The 20,121-nt window shown below is 36.8% G+C and overlaps 2 protein-coding genes across 4 annotated transcripts; both read right to left on the bottom strand.

Annotated features, from left to right (window-relative positions):
- Nucleotides 1-2,161: 2,161 nt before the first annotated feature.
- On the bottom strand, nt 2,162-9,031 carry LOC131355759 (natural killer cells antigen CD94-like). Of its 3 annotated transcripts, none has more exons than XM_058394233.1 (8): nt 8,894-9,031; nt 8,633-8,725; nt 8,374-8,451; nt 5,120-5,218; nt 4,521-4,604; nt 4,194-4,345; nt 3,986-4,086; nt 2,162-2,596 (listed from the first exon to the last, which is right to left on the bottom strand). In XM_058394233.1, the coding sequence occupies exons 1-8, from the start codon at nt 8,994-8,996 to the stop codon at nt 2,458-2,460; spliced, it is 849 nt and encodes a 282-aa protein (XP_058250216.1). In that variant the 5' UTR covers nt 8,997-9,031; the 3' UTR covers nt 2,162-2,457. The 3 variants fall into 3 exon arrangements, with proteins under 3 accessions (XP_058250216.1, XP_058250218.1, XP_058250226.1); XM_058394235.1 differs by having other exon boundaries at nt 2,162-2,593; XM_058394243.1 differs by having other exon boundaries at nt 8,633-8,707.
- Nucleotides 8,894-18,565, bottom strand: zgc:92606 (uncharacterized protein LOC100000242 homolog). Its single transcript, XM_058394255.1, has 5 exons — nt 18,365-18,565; nt 16,841-16,930; nt 16,662-16,740; nt 14,946-15,064; nt 8,894-14,640 (listed from the first exon to the last, which is right to left on the bottom strand). The coding sequence occupies exons 2-5, from the start codon at nt 16,928-16,930 to the stop codon at nt 14,575-14,577; spliced, it is 354 nt and encodes a 117-aa protein (XP_058250238.1). The 5' UTR covers nt 18,365-18,565; the 3' UTR covers nt 8,894-14,574.
- Nucleotides 18,566-20,121: the final 1,556 nt, after the last annotated feature.

The following is a 20,121-nucleotide window of genomic DNA, read 5'->3' as shown; positions in this document are numbered from 1 at the left end:
CATTCAGTCACTGCTGTGTTCACACTGCACGACTATCTGTGGTAGCATTCAGTCACTGCTGTGTTCACACTGCACGACTATCTGTGGTAGCATTCAGTCACTGCTGTGTTCACACTGCACGACTATCTGTGGTAGCATTCAGTCACTGCTGTGTTCACACTGCACGACTATCTGTGGTAGCATTCAGTCACTGCTGTGTTCACACTGCACGACTATCTGTGGTAGCATTCAGTCACTGCTGTGTTCACACTGCATGATGGGTCGGTGACACGAGGTTTCACACTGTATGACTTCACAATAAGAAGAATCGCCCACAGCTCTGTCTGGTCCGCAAACTGCATTTCACAACCAAACGTACGCAAGAAATAATAAGAGTTCTTGCGCGAGACTGGAAATGGAACCCCACAAAAAGTTCGCGAGCCAAATGGTCAGTGTGGGGAACAAGGATTGTGCATTCTGCAGAATTGACCAAATGAATAATTTTGCAATGTGCTGCTGCTGCTGATGAGGCTGGTCAAGCAAATGTTTCTGCTTTATTTCTGTTTGATGCTATTGTACAGCTTATTTATTCTGATATAACTATATTTAATACATTTTTGTCTGATAAAAACCTATAAACTCTATTCAACTATAATATTGTGCTCCAACTAAAGCCATGCTTGCTGATATTGTGGTCAAAAACTCCTCCCTGAACTGACCGCTGCCCTGTATCTTACTCTCTCATTGGCTGTAGGTCATCGCCGAGGTATTCAGTCAGAACTCCTTTCACACAGCAGGACTTTGAGTTGCCGACAGGTCCAGATATTTAGCATGCCAAATATTTCACGTGCATCGGCGACTGATCAGCGATTCTCTCAGATTGCATGTTTGGTAATTTACACTGTGTGATTGTCACTCGTGTGCACGAGCTCCGATTTGCCTCCAATTTCGGGCATTTGTCAGCCATTTCGCAAAACCAGTCGGCGACTGAAAATCAGGGCTAAAATCGTGCAGTGTGAACTCAGCATTACTGATGTATGGAAAAACCCGCAGCTGCATCAAATGCGGGACTGAGACGCGGGCGGAATTGGCGATTTCTTTTAATAAAATACATATAATTTAAAGTTATATAAATAAAATTATGAGTTTAATTATTGTTTCTTTGCAGCCCGGTACCAAATGGTCCATGGTTGGGGACCCTTGCTGTAAAGCATTAAAACTGCAGTGTCACAGCCTGAAATACTGTAGCCTAGGAATGAAAAAAACCCTGACCCCATCCCAACACCTGCACACACAAGACACTCTGCCTCAGTAACATATGATTTCTTCTTACAAGAATTCAGCATCATATTTGAGAAAACATGGAGGTGAGGACATGATGTATTATGGTATTTTCTTGTGTATGTGAATAAGTCTATCATTATCTTTTTTATCTTAATTGTGTGGTGTATGGTTAGTTAACAGGAAACAGAAAACAGCAAAAACCTAACTGATCTCAAGTCATACTCTTTTACAGCCCCCATGTTCCCCTTGTGCTCCTTGATTTAGAATAATGTTAACTGGCATCTGTATCATGATCACTTCTCAGATCTTGTATTAACAGGCATGTGTGAGTAGTGTGACAGATTCTTCTCACAAAAAATGAATAGTTTGCAAAAAATGACAATATTAGAGCTAGGATAAATGTAGTACTTTTTACTCAAGTACATATGGATACAAGTACTTTTGCAGAAATTCAAATTGAGGACTTGAGGACTAATTGAATGTTACTGGAGTAACATTTTAACTAGACTATCTGTACTTTTACTTAAATACAGGAGATGTGTACCTCTAGGGCTGACTGGGTACTATCGATGCTTTTGCCTAAATTCTCTTCTATAGCACCCCCCACCCGCATACACACACACACACACACCAGCATGACAAAGCAAGCATTCTGATGATTACAGGAAGCTCTCGGTAGCATGCCAGCCTCCCCTTCCTGGTCCACACAGCAGATTCACTGCTGAACCACTGCAGCCCACAGAGCACACAACTGACGAAGATAATCAATTCTGTGTTCTACAATAAGTTTCTACAATAAATAAATAAATATATATATATATATATATATATATATATATATATATATATATATATATATTGGTGCATTACAAAGTGTAAGGCTGTAATGCATTAGGAATTTTTAATTGAACCACTGTAAAGGCATCTCTAATTATTCACTACTTAAACTGTAATGACATCTCACAAGTATATGTATGTATATGTATATACTATAATACATTCTACATGTTATAGTGTAAATATAATTTTCTCAATCATGAAAAATACATGATACTTGATTGTGCATCACAGAACAGGATTGTTTCATGTACTAATTCTGTAATTGTTATGTACTGTTTATGAACTGCATTGTAAATAAAATGATATCAAAGGCAAATTTAGCAGATATATGTGATGGTTATGGTTCCCAATTTTTTAACATCTCTGGCAGATGTACTGTGAATACACAGTACATTTGTCTGAACTCCAGTTGTTCAGGTCTGATCCCCCTCCATTTAGCAGTGCACAGGAGCTTTGAGAGCCTGGATTTGGTGGGCCATGGGACCAGTAGCTGCTGATAAAAATAAACAAAGTTTAGTTACATCAATACATGCACTGACTGGCCACTTTAATAGGAATATCTGTACTCTTGCATCATCATGCAATTATCTAATTATCCAGTCATGTAGCAGCAGTGCAATGCATACAAACAGATGTATATCAACAGCTGCTGTTAAATGTAATTCAAATATCACAATGGAGGAAAAACTGTGATCTCTGAAACTTTAACCATGGCATGGTTGCTGGTGCCAGATGGGCTGTGTTGATTAAGTCAGAAACTGCGGATCTTCTGGGATTTTTACAACCGTCACTAGGGTTTCCACAAAATTCAGTGAGCAGCAGAGATAGCAGAATTAAGTATACTTAAATAATCATTTGTATGCATACAGCTCTTTATTACAGTTTTATTTAAAACTATGTATTTGTTTTATAAATACACTCACTGTGTACTTTTTGGGAACACCTGTACACCTATTCATTTGTGCAATTATCTACTCAGCAGCACAATGGACAAAATCATGTAGATACAATAGCTTTAGATAATGTTCACATCAACCATCACAACTGGGAACAAATGTGATCCCTGAGATTTTTCAATGTCAGAACTCTTGTTGCTGACTATGTGCATAACCATCAATTTAGCCACTTTCAGCATCATAATGCACTATGTCACAATGTGACATTGAGTTCAGTGTTTTTCAGTGGCCTTCTATTTCGATCTGAATCCGATAGAACACCACATCCCCTGGGACAATTGTAGGTCAGTGATAAAGTTCAGGAAGAGGTGTGATCATAGACAAGATGGAATGGTGAGAAGGTGAAGTAGACCTTGTAGACAAGGTAGGTCCAAGGCTCCTTATTTTGGGTCAGGTCTGGCAGGCCAGGACAATGGTCCATACATCTATTGTGGGCCATGAAGTGTGGCCAAAGAAGAGAGCCTGTGGTCAGACAGACAGTGGGACATACAACCTGCCTGGTGGGCTATCACCTTGACTTGGTTCCTGCTGAAGCGCCTAGCAAACTGCTTCTCCCAATCCCCAGTGCAGGGAAATGTTTGTCAGTGAAATTATATTTATTGTGAGATTGTTTTATTGTGTTTGCTGTAATTATTTTTTTAGTATTTAAGAAAAGTAGTTGAGCGAAAAGGACAAATACTCACTTCTGCCTATCTGTTGCAATGTACATTTTGTGAAACCACCATTACTCCCTATATCACTGGAATGGGGCCACTATAGGTCCAGGTGTACACCAATACACCAATGACAAGGTGTTATTTTAAATGGTTGATGAATTCTCAGTACAGCAGCTACACTGATTGTAGTGGATGTTGCACTGGCAAATAGCCTTGCTGGGGTTCTTATTAAACAGAACCATGGTAATAAACAAAGCACTGATAACTCACCTCTGGGTTGATGCAGTATTGTTAATCCACATCCATCGCTGCTCTTCTGAATAATGTAACCCAATCCAGTACCTCACGTTCCCATACTCATTTAGAAACTCCTACAGTAATAAAGACAGAATTCACACCAGTAAGATGAACACCTTTAACCTGTCTTTAATATTGATGTCAGTCTTAGTTTGAGTGTCTGAGCGATTGACTGCTTAACCTGCACATGTTCATTGTCAATAACAACAAGGTCTCCGCCCTGTTTCTGACACTCCTCCCGACTCTCCTGCCAGTTTAGCCATGTCTCAGAAAAGAAGTAGCAGGAGTTCTCAAACTTCTCCCAATCCTCCTCACACTCACAGCACTGACACCCTGCAGAGAAACAGCACATTTTAAAACACAGCTCATAAATGACAAAAATAAAAATTCGCAATGACAAAACAGGACAATAGAGCATCATTATAAATAAAACACTATATGTAAAGAATATTTATCATTCCAAATCATTGCTTTTTAAATCAGCAGGTTTGGTGTTATAGGGTTTTACCTGGGATGCTCTTTAGTGAGGGGTACATGGTCTGACATAGTTCACAGGTGCACTTTGATTCAGCGCTCTCTGGACACATATTTACTGAGGTTTGGGCATAGAACATAGAAACACAGGGAAAAGGTAGGTCAATGGTAAAACTGTTGGCCTAATGATCGGAAGATTGTAAGTTTGAATCCTAGGACCACCAAGCTGTCACTACTGGGCCTCTTATCCCTCAATTATATAAAATGAGATGAATATAAGTCGCTCTGGATGAGGGTGTCTGTCAAATGTCGTAAATATGTTTTATTTTAGACAGAAAACAATTTTTTATACTTTCATATTAAAGGTACATCAGTCTATGTGTGCACAAAACAAGTTATACTGCAGAAAATAATAATACATAACTATGTTATTATAGACATATTTGATGTCAGTATAGAAGAACTAGATATGACACAGGCTAGACACACCACACTACAATTCATAAGTTATTGGATAAGTCAACAGCCAGTATGCAAAATGCATTCCTGATACTTTCAGAGTGAAATTATTTTAAATTTGACAGACCAGTGAAAATCAGCTCTTGGACAGCAAACCATTAATGCTTTACTTACACTTCATAGCCAGAGCGAGAACCACAGCCAGCAAGAGCAAAGAGAGAATGATGAAAACAGCAGAAATCCTCTTATACAGACGAACTCTCCTGTAAACATCTAAACAAAGGAGGAATAATCATGTAGCTCAACCCATGACATGTAGAAACTCCTCAAGCTAGTGTGTGTGTTTGCTTTTCATCCTTCACCTGTGGTCACTTCCTCCTTCAATTCCGCAAACACTTCCGCGTAAGGCCCAAAATTACAAAATTTAATGTACATGGTGGGGATTTGATGTAACTAAGTTGGGTTTAACCTACAACCTTCGCACAATGTTTAGTGGAGTTCAGCTTCTTTTTCACTGGATCTTTGAATTGTTTTTATTGTTATTGTTTCGCATTATTCTATAAAAAATGTTTTACAGACTGTTTTGCATGGAAATCCTGGGAGATCAGCAATTTCTGAAATACTCAAACCAGTCCATGTGACACCAACAACAATATGAATATCACAGACCTGGTATCTTTGATTATATAGCCCTTTCAGACATCAGTAGTCTAGCCTAAACATCCACAGCTACTGAAACACAGGGCTGACCTTGTAGTTTAATGATAGTGATATAACAACCAGGCCATTTTCTAAATTCTAAAATGTTTATATCGCAGTACTGTTAAATTCTCAGGTCTGATTGTTCAGATGTAGAAAAATGTTCTATAACAGCAGCAGTAGCTCAGTGGTAGCTCCTCAGACAGCTGCTTGAATGGTCATAAGTAAAATTTACAGAGGTGCCACTGCTGAGGCTCTGAGCAATGCCTGTAACCATCAATTGCTCAGTTACATAAAATAAGATACATGTACGTTGTTTTTGATAAAGGCCCAGTGTAGCTATCATATATGGTGGGCATCAGCAGCTCTGACAATAGTTGGAGTTGCAAGTTGTAAATGTTCTTGTAATTTGTTATTAGCAACCACCAATAATGAAATCAATTGGCACAGAATCATGTGGAATTTCGCCGTTTTCCAATAGTCACTCTAATCTTTATCTTCCTACATCAATACTTTGTCAACAAATCATCACAACATTGACACCATTTGAAAGCTCATAAAATTGTCTCTCTCTGTGTAAAGTCTGTATAATCTTACTTTCCGGTAAAACACACGACACGAGTTAATCGGCTAACAATGACCTGTAGATCGCATCATGTTGATAATCGAGGTCACGGCCGCTGAGCATAAATATTTAAAAGCGGTATGCATAAATATTTAAAAGAGTTGTGCAAATTTATAATTAATATTCATGAGCTGATTGGATTGTGCTTTTTTTTGGTGGTTTTGTTAACGCCGCATACATCCTTCCTACGCCGAGATATAGTTCATCAAGTTTATATGAAATTTCTCAGAAAATTCGTTTTTTGTTGTATGTTTTTTTCTAAATTTAGGAACATATTATGAAAACTACAATCTTTTCTCCTTATTTTGATATAAAGATCATGTTTTTATTCCGCATTTTTATTCAAATTCAGTCACCTGCGTCATTTCAAATCACAACCTCCGAACCCGCCATCTTGAAACAATTATTGTTCGTCGATAACGCTTGTCAACGAATACTGTAATCAACTATCTGAAAAATCTTTGGTGGAAATCAATTGGTAAGCAATCTACTTTAATGAAAAAGGGACCTGGGTTTTATTGCATTTGTGATCAGTGGAGACCCAAGTCAGTCTGTGCATCTGTGAAACCTGTTCACTAGAGGTGTTTCATAAATACTGTAAACAAAATATGATAATTATCTCATCTAATTAACCATTTCAATTACAAATTGAAATTTAGGATAAGACAAGACAAGACAAGACAAGACAAGATAAGATAAGATAAGATAAGATAAGATAAGATAAGATAAGATAAGATAAGACAAGACAAGACAAGACAAGACAAGACAAGACAAGACAAGATAAGATAAGATAAAACTTTATTGATCCCACAGTGGGGAAATTCAATTGTCACAGCAGTTCAACAGACAGTTAACGTGCAGGTTTTTAACCTAAAGATAGAAAGAAAGAGAATTAAAAAGACAAATAGTAAAAGAAAAGAAATTATGTAAAAAATTATAAAAGAAAATAAATAAATAAAAAATATTGCACAATACAAATAATAATAAACTAAATAATACAAATAGTAAAAGAAAGTAAGATTATATAAAATTATAAAATATAAAATTATAAAATGGTAAAATATTGCACATTGGAATATCATTGACAGCCGCTGGTATGAATGACCTGCGGTAGCGCTCCTTCCTACACTGGGGGTGTAGCAGTCTGCTGCTGAAGGAGCTACACAGTATCTCCACAGTCCCATACAGGGGGTGTGAGGTGTTGTTTATAATAGATCTCAGCTTGGCTAACATCCTCCTCTCACCCACCTTTTCCACCAGGTCCAGTGGGCAGCCCAGGACCCATTTCATTAGCATCATCCAATGAGTTTAAAAAGTTAGAATGTTTAATTTATATAGATTACATTGTTACCACCATTTAATGCCATGTGTTACAATTAGATATTGATTGAGGTGAAATATATGTTATGTAGTTTGTAGGTAGTGTTATTAAAAGGAGATCTTATGATGATGGTTGACTAATAAAATTTGAAAAAATACAATTTTTTAAAGTTTATCAACAAAACTTCATAACGTTTTTATTCATAAATGTATTTTTAAAAATTAAAAGGTAATTGTTTCTTTAAATATGGACTGCATAGTAATTGCTGTTTAATTATTGATTTAAAAAAAAACTGCAGTGGTTGCTGATGTTATATTATATTGACACGAGATTTTATGGTGGACACACACACATTATACTATAGGATTCATATATATAAATTAATAATAATAATAATAAATTATTATTATTATTAGTAGTAGTAGTAGTAGTAGTATTATTAGTATTATTATTAGTATTATTATATACATTATAAATGATAGAATAAAGGCATAAATCATTGTCCTCTTGTAACAAAACTGATTGAGCTGCTGACATATATATTAGGGTCTAGTATTCTGAATTTTCAATCTGGAACCTGAATAAACACATCAAATCTTTCCCTAAAACACATTGGATGTTCCCTTTTTTAGGAGCTTAATTAGATATTGGAAATGCCTGGACATTTAAATACATGCACTTGACCTTATCACACAACTTTTGTGAGTTTGTGCCACAGATAATTTAAGCCTGTAGTTTAATTAAGTAAATATTTATTTCAGATCATACTGCAGTGTTGTTTACCTTCAGTTTGTTTTGGAGTGGAAGCAGGCAATGAAGCTATAGTACAAATTTCTTCTGGTGGATTCTTCAGTTCAGATTCTTCAAATAATAGGGGAAGAAAAAGTGGAAACTGGTTAAAATATGGGAGAACTAGAAGATAAATTCGGGTACTGGAAAAATACAAGCAGGAAATGTGCAAGCAGGACAATTCCCAAATAATATAAGCATGTAGTTTACTTAAGTAAATATTTATTTCAGATCATGCTGCAGTGTTGTTTACCTGCAGTGTGTTTTGGAGTGGAAGCTACACTATTCTTCATTTTTACTGGTAGATCCTTCAGTCCTTTTTCTTCTTCTAAGAAAAGGTTAAAAACTGGATGAAATAAAAAGAAAAGAAAAGAATGCACTGGAAAATTACAAGCAGGAAAACATACAAACTGGGAGCTAATTAGGACATGAGATTTTGATCCAAGTAGCTTATCAGTCATCAAACAAACATTTGTAGAATGCTGAAGAACTTATTGTTGTTTTTGTTTCTTACCTTTTGTTTCTCCCATTTTGCCTTTTTCAGCACCCTTAACGTTTTGTATTTCTACTGGAGTGAGCTTTTTCACCTCCATCTCAGTTACTTTGTCAGTGTTCATGGTCTCACACTTTCTTCGGTTTCATTTTTCTTAAGTACTCAGTGATGTCAGACAGGGAAAAAAAAAACAGAAAAAGAGACTTATGTAACTGCTGTACTACTTTTTCTCAAAAACAATGACAAATCCATGTACAGGGGTTGGACAATGAAACTGAAACACTGGCCAATTTAGTGTTGGAGGTTTCATGGCTAAATTTGACCAGCCTGGTGGCCAATCTTCATTGATTGCACATTCCACCAGTAAGAGCAGAGTGTGAAGGTTTAATTAGCAGAGTAATAGCACAGTTTTGCTTAAAATATTGCAATGCACACATTATGGGTGACATATCAGAGTTCAAAAGAGGACAAATTGTTGGTGCACGTCTCGCTGGTGCATCTGTGACTAAGACAGCAAGTCTTTGTGATGCATCAAGAGCCACGGTGTCCAGGGTAACGTCAGCATACCACCAAGAAGGACGAACCACATCCAACAGGAGTAACTGTGGACGCAAGAGGAAGCTGTCTGAAAGGGATGTCCGGGTGCTAACCCGGATTGTATCCAAAAAACATAAAACCACAGCTGCCCAACTCACTGCAGAATTAAATGTGCACCTCAACTCTCCTTTTTCCACCAAAACTGTCCGTCAGGAGCTCCACAGGGTCAATGTACATGGCCGGGCTGCTATAGCCAAACCTTTGGTCACTCGTGCCAATGCCAAACGTCGGTTTCAATGGTGCCAGCAGTGAAAATCTTGGGCTGTGGACAATGTGAAACATGTATTGTTCTCTGATGAGTCCACCTTCACTGTCTTTCCCACATCTGGGAGAGTTACGGTGTGGAGAAGCCCCAAAGAAGCGTACCACCCAGACTGTTGCATGCCCAGAGTGAAGCATGGAGGTGGATCAGTGATGGTTTGGGCTGCAATATCATGGCATTCCCTAGGCCCAATACTTGTGCTAGATGGGCGCGTCACTGCCAAGGACTACCGAACCATTCTGGAGGACCATGTACACCCAATGGTTCAAACATTGTATCCTGAAGGCGGTGCCGTGTATCAGGATGATAATGCACACAGCAAGACTGGTGACAGAGTGGTTTGATGAACATGAAAGTGAAGTTGAACATCTCCCATGGCCTGCACAGTCACCAGATCTAAATATTATTTAGAGCGAGTCAGGAAACGTTTTCCTCCACCAGCATCACGTAGTGACCTGGCCACTATTCTGCAAGAAGAATGGCTCAAAATTCCTCTGGCCACTGTGCAGGACTTGTATCTGTCATTCCCAAGATGAATTGATGCTGTATTGGCCGCAAAAGGAGGCCCTACACCATACTAATGAATTATTGTGGTCTAAAACCAGGCATTTCAGTTTCATTGTCCAACCCCTGTATGTATCAACAAAAAAAGAAACAGGAGACTCACTGTTTAGAGAAATTCTCAAAGCCCTAATACATACTTATCCCCTATCTTGATTGCTTTTCCACATTTCCTTATCACACTTTTATACTAAAACAATGCCCAGACACTCCCTTCTTTTGACTGCTGAATTTAATCAAAATAAGTTATGGTCACTATGGAAAAGGAAATTCCTGTTTAGTTGAATTTTTTTGGAATGTCAGTGTTCCTAGTCAACTATTAGAAACCATGGAAACTGGACAAAAATCATTGTCCAGATTAATTTGCCTCCAGTATTAACACAGATTTTCTCCTCTGCCTCACCTCAGGCTGCTCCAGCTCAATGCCCTTGCAGATAAAGACTCTCTTTTCACTTCTTAATACATTTACAGCATTTTGCAGATGCTCTTATCCAGAGCAGCTTCTAATTATCTTATTTAAATACAAAGAACGTGAGGGTTAAGCTCATCTGCAGCTACTTGGTGGCCCCTGGGATTTGAATGCTCAAACTTCTGATGACTATATATGTAGCTTTAGGCAGAAACATAGTGTACAAAGTGTACAGGGTCCCATTGTCCAGTGCACAGTGGTGACCCAAAGCAAAGGCATCAAAAAACCCGTAATGCGGTAAAAAATTGGATTTTACCACACAGGCTGAGCAGCAAGTTGCTTATCAGTCACAAATAAGAAAACAAGCCAGAGAGGAACACTCTCTTTACACATTTCCTCCCTCCAATCCTTCAACAAACTTCCACACATAAGCATCTGTGTTCATAATGGCTTTTAGTTCTTATAAATCTTAGGCAACTAAAGCTACTCAACTATCGCTGCTTTAATTGATACTAGAAGTGTTTGAGGACTTCCTCCAGACCTAAGAAAAGCCCACATAGAGACCAGTAAGCAACAGGTAGATCAGCAGCACTTTTGCATGAGATTTGAATGATTCAAACTAGATGACCTACATTATCAAAGTTTTAACATGATATATTGGGTCAATTTGTCAGATAAATAAAGAGTTGTTCAAGTAAAAGCTTGTTTTTTTATTCAATATTATCAGTATGAATACAAATTCATTCCCCTTCTAGATAACTTTCCAGTAAACTAAAAAAGCAGCTTTTGAACCAGTTTTAATATTTTAATTATTATTATTATTTTAATTTTAATAGTGAGATGTCAGTATGTCCAGTCCTTACAGATGTGCAGATGTTTTAAACATGAATTACCCATTTTGCATGACTGGAACAGATATTGTGGTGTTCTTGTTCTTTTGGCTACTCTCAGTTTGGGCTTTCCACAGCAGATCATTTGGTCCACATATTAGACTTGGCACAGGTTTTACACCGGATGACCCTCCCATTTTATCTGGAATTGGGACCAGCACTGAGAGTTAACTCTTTCAGTGTCTGATTTTTATTTAAAATTTTAATTTGCTATAAGGTTCCAGTAGCCCTCGTGTTATGTTGCTGGTAAAATTTACCATTTTAAAGTTAAAATTGAAAAAAAAATTTAAATCAACATATACAATAATCAACATATGCAATAAAAATGGTTCATTTCACATATTTGCATACAAACGCCCCACCCCCACCCCAATTTTACCTGGTTGTTTCTTTGCAACTGTGAGACATACTTCACCCCAGTCACACACATACAAACTCCCACCATGTTTATTGGGATTTTTTTATTTATTTTTGGTTTGGCCACTCAAATCATCTTGGACAATCATCTTGTCCAAATATTTGACTTGGCACAGGTTTTACACCGGATGACCATCCCATTTTATCTGGTCTAGCACTGAGAGTTAACTCTTTCAGTGGCTGATTTTAATATAAAATTGCTATAAGGTTCCATTAATCTAATCACATACTCTTTAAAATATTGATGACAGAATATAATAAATATGCAAATACCCATTAACTAATATTATTTATACATTATTATTATAGATCTTGAAGTGTATTGTTTTATATCTTATCGTATTATCGAGAAATTATAGAGCAATATTGCTACACATTTTTTTTTGGTGAAGCATGTCCTCTTTCTGATACGGACATCTACGTTAACTCGTACTGATTAGTCAGATGGTGTTGCTTCATCAGATGGTGTTGTTCTCTACATCAGCAGCTCTGACACTAAAGCTGACTGTGATTCAAATCACAGAATTTTGTTAATGAGCTTGGTCTAATATGTTATCTATTACATACATACAGCTCACTTGCTGTGACTTGTGGTGGGTGCTCTAAAATAATTCAAAGCTAATAATAAATAGATTAAAATATGTATTGTTTATTTAAACATTTTTGGAAGTAGTCTAAAGGGTTAGTGCTTTGTAACAGTCAGAACGTTTATACTACAGGAAAGTCTTTAGTACTTTTCTTCTGGTTTTACTGTGTTGTTATTTTTTTTGTTTTTTTGTTTATTGTTTTTAAGAAAGACAAATATAAAGTATGGTTCAAATGAAAAATTGTAATAATAGGCAAACTGCTATGGCACAAAAGGAATAAAACACTCCAGGGTGCTATTATTGATTACTATTGCTATTATTGAAAGAAAAGTAATTATTGTCAGAGAGAAACATGTGGATGGACTGAACATCATTCATGGGCTACTCCTGATTCATGAACTATTTCTAAGCCCCAAACACCAAACCAGTGAGCTACACACATGCTAACAATGCTGACTACAAGGGAAAATTGTTGCCGAAAAACAGCAGCAAAATGTAATCAACTACTCTTAAAATTCTTTATTATTGAAAAAAATCACTGTTGTTATTACATATTTTATATTCAATTTCAGAAAACTGAGAGGTTTCTTCATTTTTCTGTATAAACAGTTACTCATGTCTCACTGTTTTTTTTTATGGTAAAATACTTTTTTTTGAAAAATCAACACAATATTAAAGGGAATAGTAAATTCTTGCATTGATGGCTTATGTCTGTTTGTGCGTTTATATAAGCTTAGAGTGGTGACTACTGTTACTCTTCGCTGATACTGTTTGTCCTTGCATTACACTGGCACAGGTTTTAAGACGGTTCCCCTGAAAACATTTAATAATGATTCAGATTTTATGAAAGATGAACCTGCAGTTCAGACACACACTATGTGGCTGCTTTGAAACTCTGTGTAATTTGCTCTGAAATATCAAATCTGTGATGTTGGGGTCTGCTTAACAGTCATACCTCAATGAAGCTGTTATGTTGGTAATTTGTTGTAATTTTAGTTACTGGAAATTCAAGGTAGATTTTGTAGTGTTTTACATACATGATATGGCCAAAGGTTTGTGGACACCTGACCATCACACTTATACTGTATGTTGTTCTTCCCCAAACTGCTGATTCCCTTCATCAGAACTAAGAGGCCCAATCTTTTTCCACATGACAGTGCTCCTATGCACTAAGCAAGTATAAAGACTTGGTTTGCAAGGGTTGGAGAGGAAGAACAGTTTCCTGCACAGAGCCCTGACGAGAACACCCTCAAAACACTGACTGTGCACCACGCCTCCTTATCACTGCCCAAACTCGCTATTGCTTTTCTTGTTGAATCTCAGGATGTCTCCACAGCCAGATTCCAAAATCTAGTAGAAAGCCTTTCCAGAAGAATTGAGGTTATTATAACATGGAAGGGTATGGAAATGGGCCAGAAAGTTTGGTAGGTTCTGAATTCTGATATGTTTTGTGCATAACACATACTTTAATTTCATGAAAATTAGATAAATTAATAAAACCCACACCAGCACAACACTGCATGTCTGTCTCTTTTTTTGACCACAAAATCCATCATTTACCTTTACAAAAAAAAATATATATATATTTTCATTAAATACAGATGAGTCACTCCTGGCACAGAGTCATGGAATTGTGGGGTCATTTTGCACTGCACCATAGTCATCGAAGTGTCCCCATTCACTTTTTCCTGTAATTTACATCTCTTCTCTCCCTCCATTACCTCCATCTATATTACAACACCTTACTTACATAGTTAAATGTAATTAAACTCATAGTAGTTTAAACACAAACCAGTTACATCCTTTAAACCAAGCTGATGTTCAACACTGTAAGCTCAGCTTCATAACAAAACGGATTAATAGTGGTAAAACAATAAAAACGTCGCCACACCACTGTTTAAAGTCCATCCCTTCCTCTAGCACACGCCCAAAGTCCATCACTGGCTCCCTCTTCCAACCATTCAAAAATTTTTTTCCGCTCAGGCGCCATACACACTCTCATTGCTGTAAGTCATGTACAGAAACAGGTCCTCCTCATGGTGTTCCTGAAAAACACGGACAGAGAGATCATTAACCCAATCATCATTACATGCTGACATGTAAAGTATGTTTTCTGAGATACCTATAATGCCTTGGATACAGTATGGTGTAGTTAATGCATAAGGACTTGAAACTGGTAATCTTAATACAATGTAAAATACAACTTTTTGCATTAACACACTGATATAGGCAACAGTGGCAATTTACAGAACATATATTTGACATGTGAGAATTTAGATTTGACATTAAGCACCCAAGTGTGTGTGAGTGAGTGAGTGAGTGAGTGTGTGTGTGTGTGTAAGTGAAATACCTCATACAAAACAGAAAGCGGGCAGCTGGAAGGAGGAAGGGAATTTTTAACGAAAAAGAAGATTGCTTCTTCTGGCCTCAAGGATACTCGCTGTCTGATCAGGAAGCACAACTGGCCAACTGAGAGAAAGATACAATCAGTCTGTTATTCACAGAACAGTACATAAAGGGTTTCATGAAGAGAAGGAGTATTTAGAAAGATACAAGTCAAAAATCGATGTCTGTTCTCTGTGACCTAATTTGGAATTCAAATTAAGCAATTTCACAATGACTGAAATCATGTGCACACGGACCCAAATATCAAAACAAAGTGTATTACTGTCACTAATATGAGGAATGAAAGATTTTTAAACAATTATAAAAATAGTCGTTTTATGTGGATCATTTTAGTTAATGGAAAAAAAAGGTGACAATGGTACAGTAATGTTTCAGTTCACATTAATGTAACGCTTCAGTTAATGTTCACATCAAACATCACAACAAAGAAAAAGTGTGGTCTCTGTGACTTTGATCGTGATATGGTTGTTGGTACCAGATGGACTGATTTTAGTCCAGTTTGGGTGAGGATGTGTCCATAATCGCTAAATCGTTGTGCCAAAAATAATAAATAGGCCTAAAACAATGTGTGAAATCTGACACAAATAATGTAATGCTAATTAGAAAGTGAATAAAAATTCCATTTTGTTATTTTTATTTTTGACTGGCACTCTCTTGCTCAACACTGAACAGCAGCAACAGAAAAAAATTCCAGCTTTCTACACCTTAGGCAAACAATTAGAGAAAAATTATCATGGTAAGACATATGCAGAATCACTTAAAAATCCACCTTACAGCTACATTTTCACAATGGACATAATTCTCGACCACATAGCTGATAACATTATTATACCCTGCCCTACAATCTTTTAACCAGACATGGGGGAATTCTTGTTTTCTTGTAAAATTGTTCTGTGCATTTAAAACATTGATCACTTTATTTTCAAATGGGAAATAGCAGAAGTTGAAATACAAGCAATATTTTGTGCTAAATTGCTGGTATTTAAACTAACCAACATACAATAAATAAGACAAACAAAAAAAAGTTGGCAAAAAGAATAAACCTTCACTTTTCAAACAGTCAAATTACCATTCATTTAAAATGCCCTTCATTGCCTCTCTTTTGAGCGGTCACGTAGCTGTGGTACTTTCTGTGTGAGAGCGCCCTCCAGCTACGAGGAAGAATGAAACGTCTCTACACTCATGCCGCCCATCTCCCTCCACACCGAGCAACTCCACACAGCAGCACTTTATTCTCCAGCGTGTACCTCCCCTACACGTCAGTGTAAAAGTAAGCCTATCTACATTTTCCTATTATTTAGTTGTATAGCCATTGTTGTTCATTTCATGTGGTTTATATGGCCGTTGAGCCATATAACACCATTATCAAATCAGCAGGACAGTATCAGACAGTATGTAAACTGTCCGATACTGTCCTGCTGATTTGATAATGGTGTTGCGGCGCGTCTGTCAGATGCGCACACGCACGTGTATGTGTGTGTGTGTGGTGTGGCTGCCGTGCTCATGCTGTTCTTATAATTATGTTCTTAACACTGCTTATGATGGCATACAGGCTTATGCTCTGATTAAATGGTGGTTTGCATTCAAAGAGATGTAGTTGTGTTGGCAGTCAGTCAGTTTTGACTTCCTTAACATAAAAAGCAGTGAAAGATACACTCACCTGTTAGGTCTGAGGGAACAAGGTATTTCTTTTTGTCAAGTTCAGGGGCACGGGACCTAGCAGCTCTTTCTATAATGATCTAATAAAAGAAACAATTCTGAACGTCAGTGAAAACTGTAAATAAAATAACATCCTTAAGCTTTAAGAACTCTGTCATGCTTCTGACACAACACACTAACCGGAATTTTGTCAGGATGTTTGGCACGAACCCTTGCCCCCTCCAATCTCCTGGCTTCGAATGGAACACTGCACTGGTACTGGCTACTCATCTGAGGACCAGAAACACACATAGTATATAGACAGTGGTAAGATAAATCCTAAACACACTGGACTTTTGCACACATGGTTTGAGAGGAAAAATAACACAACAGCTGCTGTTACGCATGCTCAAGCTCTCTCTCATATACATTTATCTCCAACTTTTGTGATTATTGTGCAGGTAGTGACTGATTCTGCAAGGTTACGTATGGTGAGAAGTCGAGTCACATTTACTGTGATGTTTATTCAGATTTTAAAAGGAATGAAGCAAGTGTAAACTTGCCTATAAACAAACCTTCCTGTTCTTTAATTTGTTGACACTTTTTATAGATTCTGCAGGTCTACACATGAGTACACCTCCTGATTGTGAGGCTGGGCTCATGATGTACTGGTTGCTGATGTGTATATTAACAGATAGGAATGCATTTCCTCATCATTAAAAGGGGTGTTTGTACAAATCTGCAGATCACTTATAATGCACATGTACAGAAAGCAAACATTTAGAAATAAAGTTTCTAAATGGCCTTCAATGGACTGATCTCCCATGAAGGGTGTACTCCAATACCAGTGTTTGCAGGTTAGGGCTTCCTGAAGAATAAATACTGATTTGCTTTATATGATATGAGTACTCCTTTACTTTTTAACACTTCTCTGTGTTACATAGTCATGCAATTTTACAAACGAAATTCGTACTTCATCAACTTCTTGAGTCCAGCCTTCACTTGCTTCTATCTCTACATGCAAAATTTTGATTAGGACTTCTATCTAAAAAAAAGTTTTAAATAGAAATATTTATATATATATATATATATATATATATATATATATATATATATTTTTTTTTTTTTTTTTTTTTTTTTCCCTCTGTAACTATATTTTAAATATGCTCTTTTCTGCTGACATTAATGCAGAAGCCATAAATGTCTACGATTCATATATAAAATAAGATTTATATCCTGTTTGTATATTTAAAAACATTTTTTTTTGTTACATAAAAATATACATCATAGCTTGTGTGAGTTTTACTGGATCTGCGTCATGACATTAGAACCGAACAGCAAGCGTAGGTTTGTTTACAAATGTATGCTGTAAATGCATAGGCTAGAAAGTTCGGGATTAATATTTTCTCTTTCTCTGCTTGCATCTCTTCCTTCCTACCTGTGTCAGTTATTTAGCTAGTTACTATTAATAATAATTAATAATTAGCTAATTAATTGGCGTGCTGAAGTGGAGGAAACAAACCGCTGGTCTGTCGTTTGTATGTCCGAATCACTGGATATTTCTTTATTGTGTCTATAAACTGTACTGAAATCTTATGAGCAAACGATCTGCAAAGAGCAACGTAATGAAATTTGACTTATTATTTGAGAAATGACGTCAGTGATCTTGATAATATTATCTGCAGTACACGTGGATGAGAGGGAGCGTAATAACAAATAACTCACCTTTTTTCCCCCTCAGCAGATGGATTCACCTAAAACCTTCCCTTACTGCGTCTACAAAAAAAAAAGACGTCAGGATCCCGAAATGTACAATTCCAATTCTTTTCCAGATCAGGTCTTTTTAAAAATGTCGACGATCTAGTTCCACTACTAAAAAACAACAACAAACCCCTGTGCTGCCTCCTTATGAGCGCTTCAACCGATAAGAACCTTACAGAGAGATTGAAAACAATTCTGTCCAATAGCAGTGACGCTGTGGGCGGGGTTTTATTTGTTTACTATACTTTCATTGGGCAACATGCGTTGTCGTTCAACATTTGTTTGGGACAAATGAACCAATCAGAATTAAGGAAAATCCGAGGCTGACGCCATGCTACGTGTCCGACGTGTTCCTTTGGTAATGTTCTCTTTTGTACCCTGAGTATAGTGACTCTGAGACTTGTGGAACAAAGCCCCACCTCACCTGAAGATAAAACAACTTAAAACATATTTCAGTCTGCTGAAAACTTTGAAGAAGATTTAAGAGGAAAAAACCTAAGTGGTATTTATTCATTGTTAGTGAATAAGAATTAGAGTTTATATTTGAAAGGTGGTCTAGAAGGCACATGAGGAGCCTGATCTCATGGAAAGCTGAGAACTTAAGAGTAACATTAAAGCAAAGTTATTTGAAACTGTTAAGATGGTAAACACTTTAAGTATTTTTTTATATCATTCAGTGCGTTCCATGGAAATAAAGGGACTTCAGCTCCAAAAAATACATTCCTATATATCTTCTGTCTGGTGCCTATCCCAGGAGCACTGGCTGTATGACAGGTTTATGACCTGGATGGGACACCAGTCCATTGCAGGATCCATGCGCATATATTTACATACTCATTCACAATCTACTTAGTGCCATATTTCTGGGAGGTGGGGGAAAACTGGAAATTAAACCCACACAGTCTAATAACATATATGTTGTTAGATACCACTGGTTTCACAGGTCCTTCAGTTTGCATGTTCTATTCTGTTGCACATGTTTTTTTGGCGCTATGTGTCCTGTACTGTCTTGTGTTGTTTTTTCTACTTTCTTTTTCTGCACTTGTCTTGCACTGTTTGCACCTGGTTGCACATGTTGCACTTTATGTAACCTAGGATAATCTTTCTGTCCCTAGCTCTGTGTTGTTGTTTCTGTTTTGTAGTTATATGTTGTATGTTGTCTATGTAGCACCAGGGTCCTGGAGAAACGTTGTTTCATTTCACTATGTACTGCGTCAGCTATATGTGGTTGAAATGACAATAAAGCTTCTTGACATGACTTGACTTGACTTGACACAGGGAGAACATGTACAGAAGTGTGGGAGATCTTGAAAAATAACCTTGCAATTGCATTCTGGATCAGTTGCAGAGTTCAAAAAATATTTTTTGCAGTAGTCCAATCTTTTTTTTTGTTTGTTTGTTTGTTTTTTGTTTTTTTTGTTTTAATGACACATAATGACAATATATAAAATTCAGTCAAACCATGGGGCTATAGCAAAAATATAATAAATATTCAAAAATTAAATAAATATATATATATATATATATATATATATATATATATATATATATATATATATATATATATATATATATATATATATATATATATAATTTTGAAATCCTGCTGAACATCAAGCTGGCCTGACCACCTAAATAAAAACATTTTTAAGAAAATAACTTGCAAGCTGATTGTGGACCAGCTTGGCCTGTGTTTTAGCAGCTTGTCAGACTAACCTGGT

Source organism: Hemibagrus wyckioides, linkage group LG01 (assembly GCF_019097595.1).
Source record: "Hemibagrus wyckioides isolate EC202008001 linkage group LG01, SWU_Hwy_1.0, whole genome shotgun sequence".
NCBI lineage: Eukaryota > Metazoa > Chordata > Actinopteri > Siluriformes > Bagridae > Hemibagrus > Hemibagrus wyckioides.
This window is presented reverse-complemented; position numbering and strand designations above follow the sequence as displayed.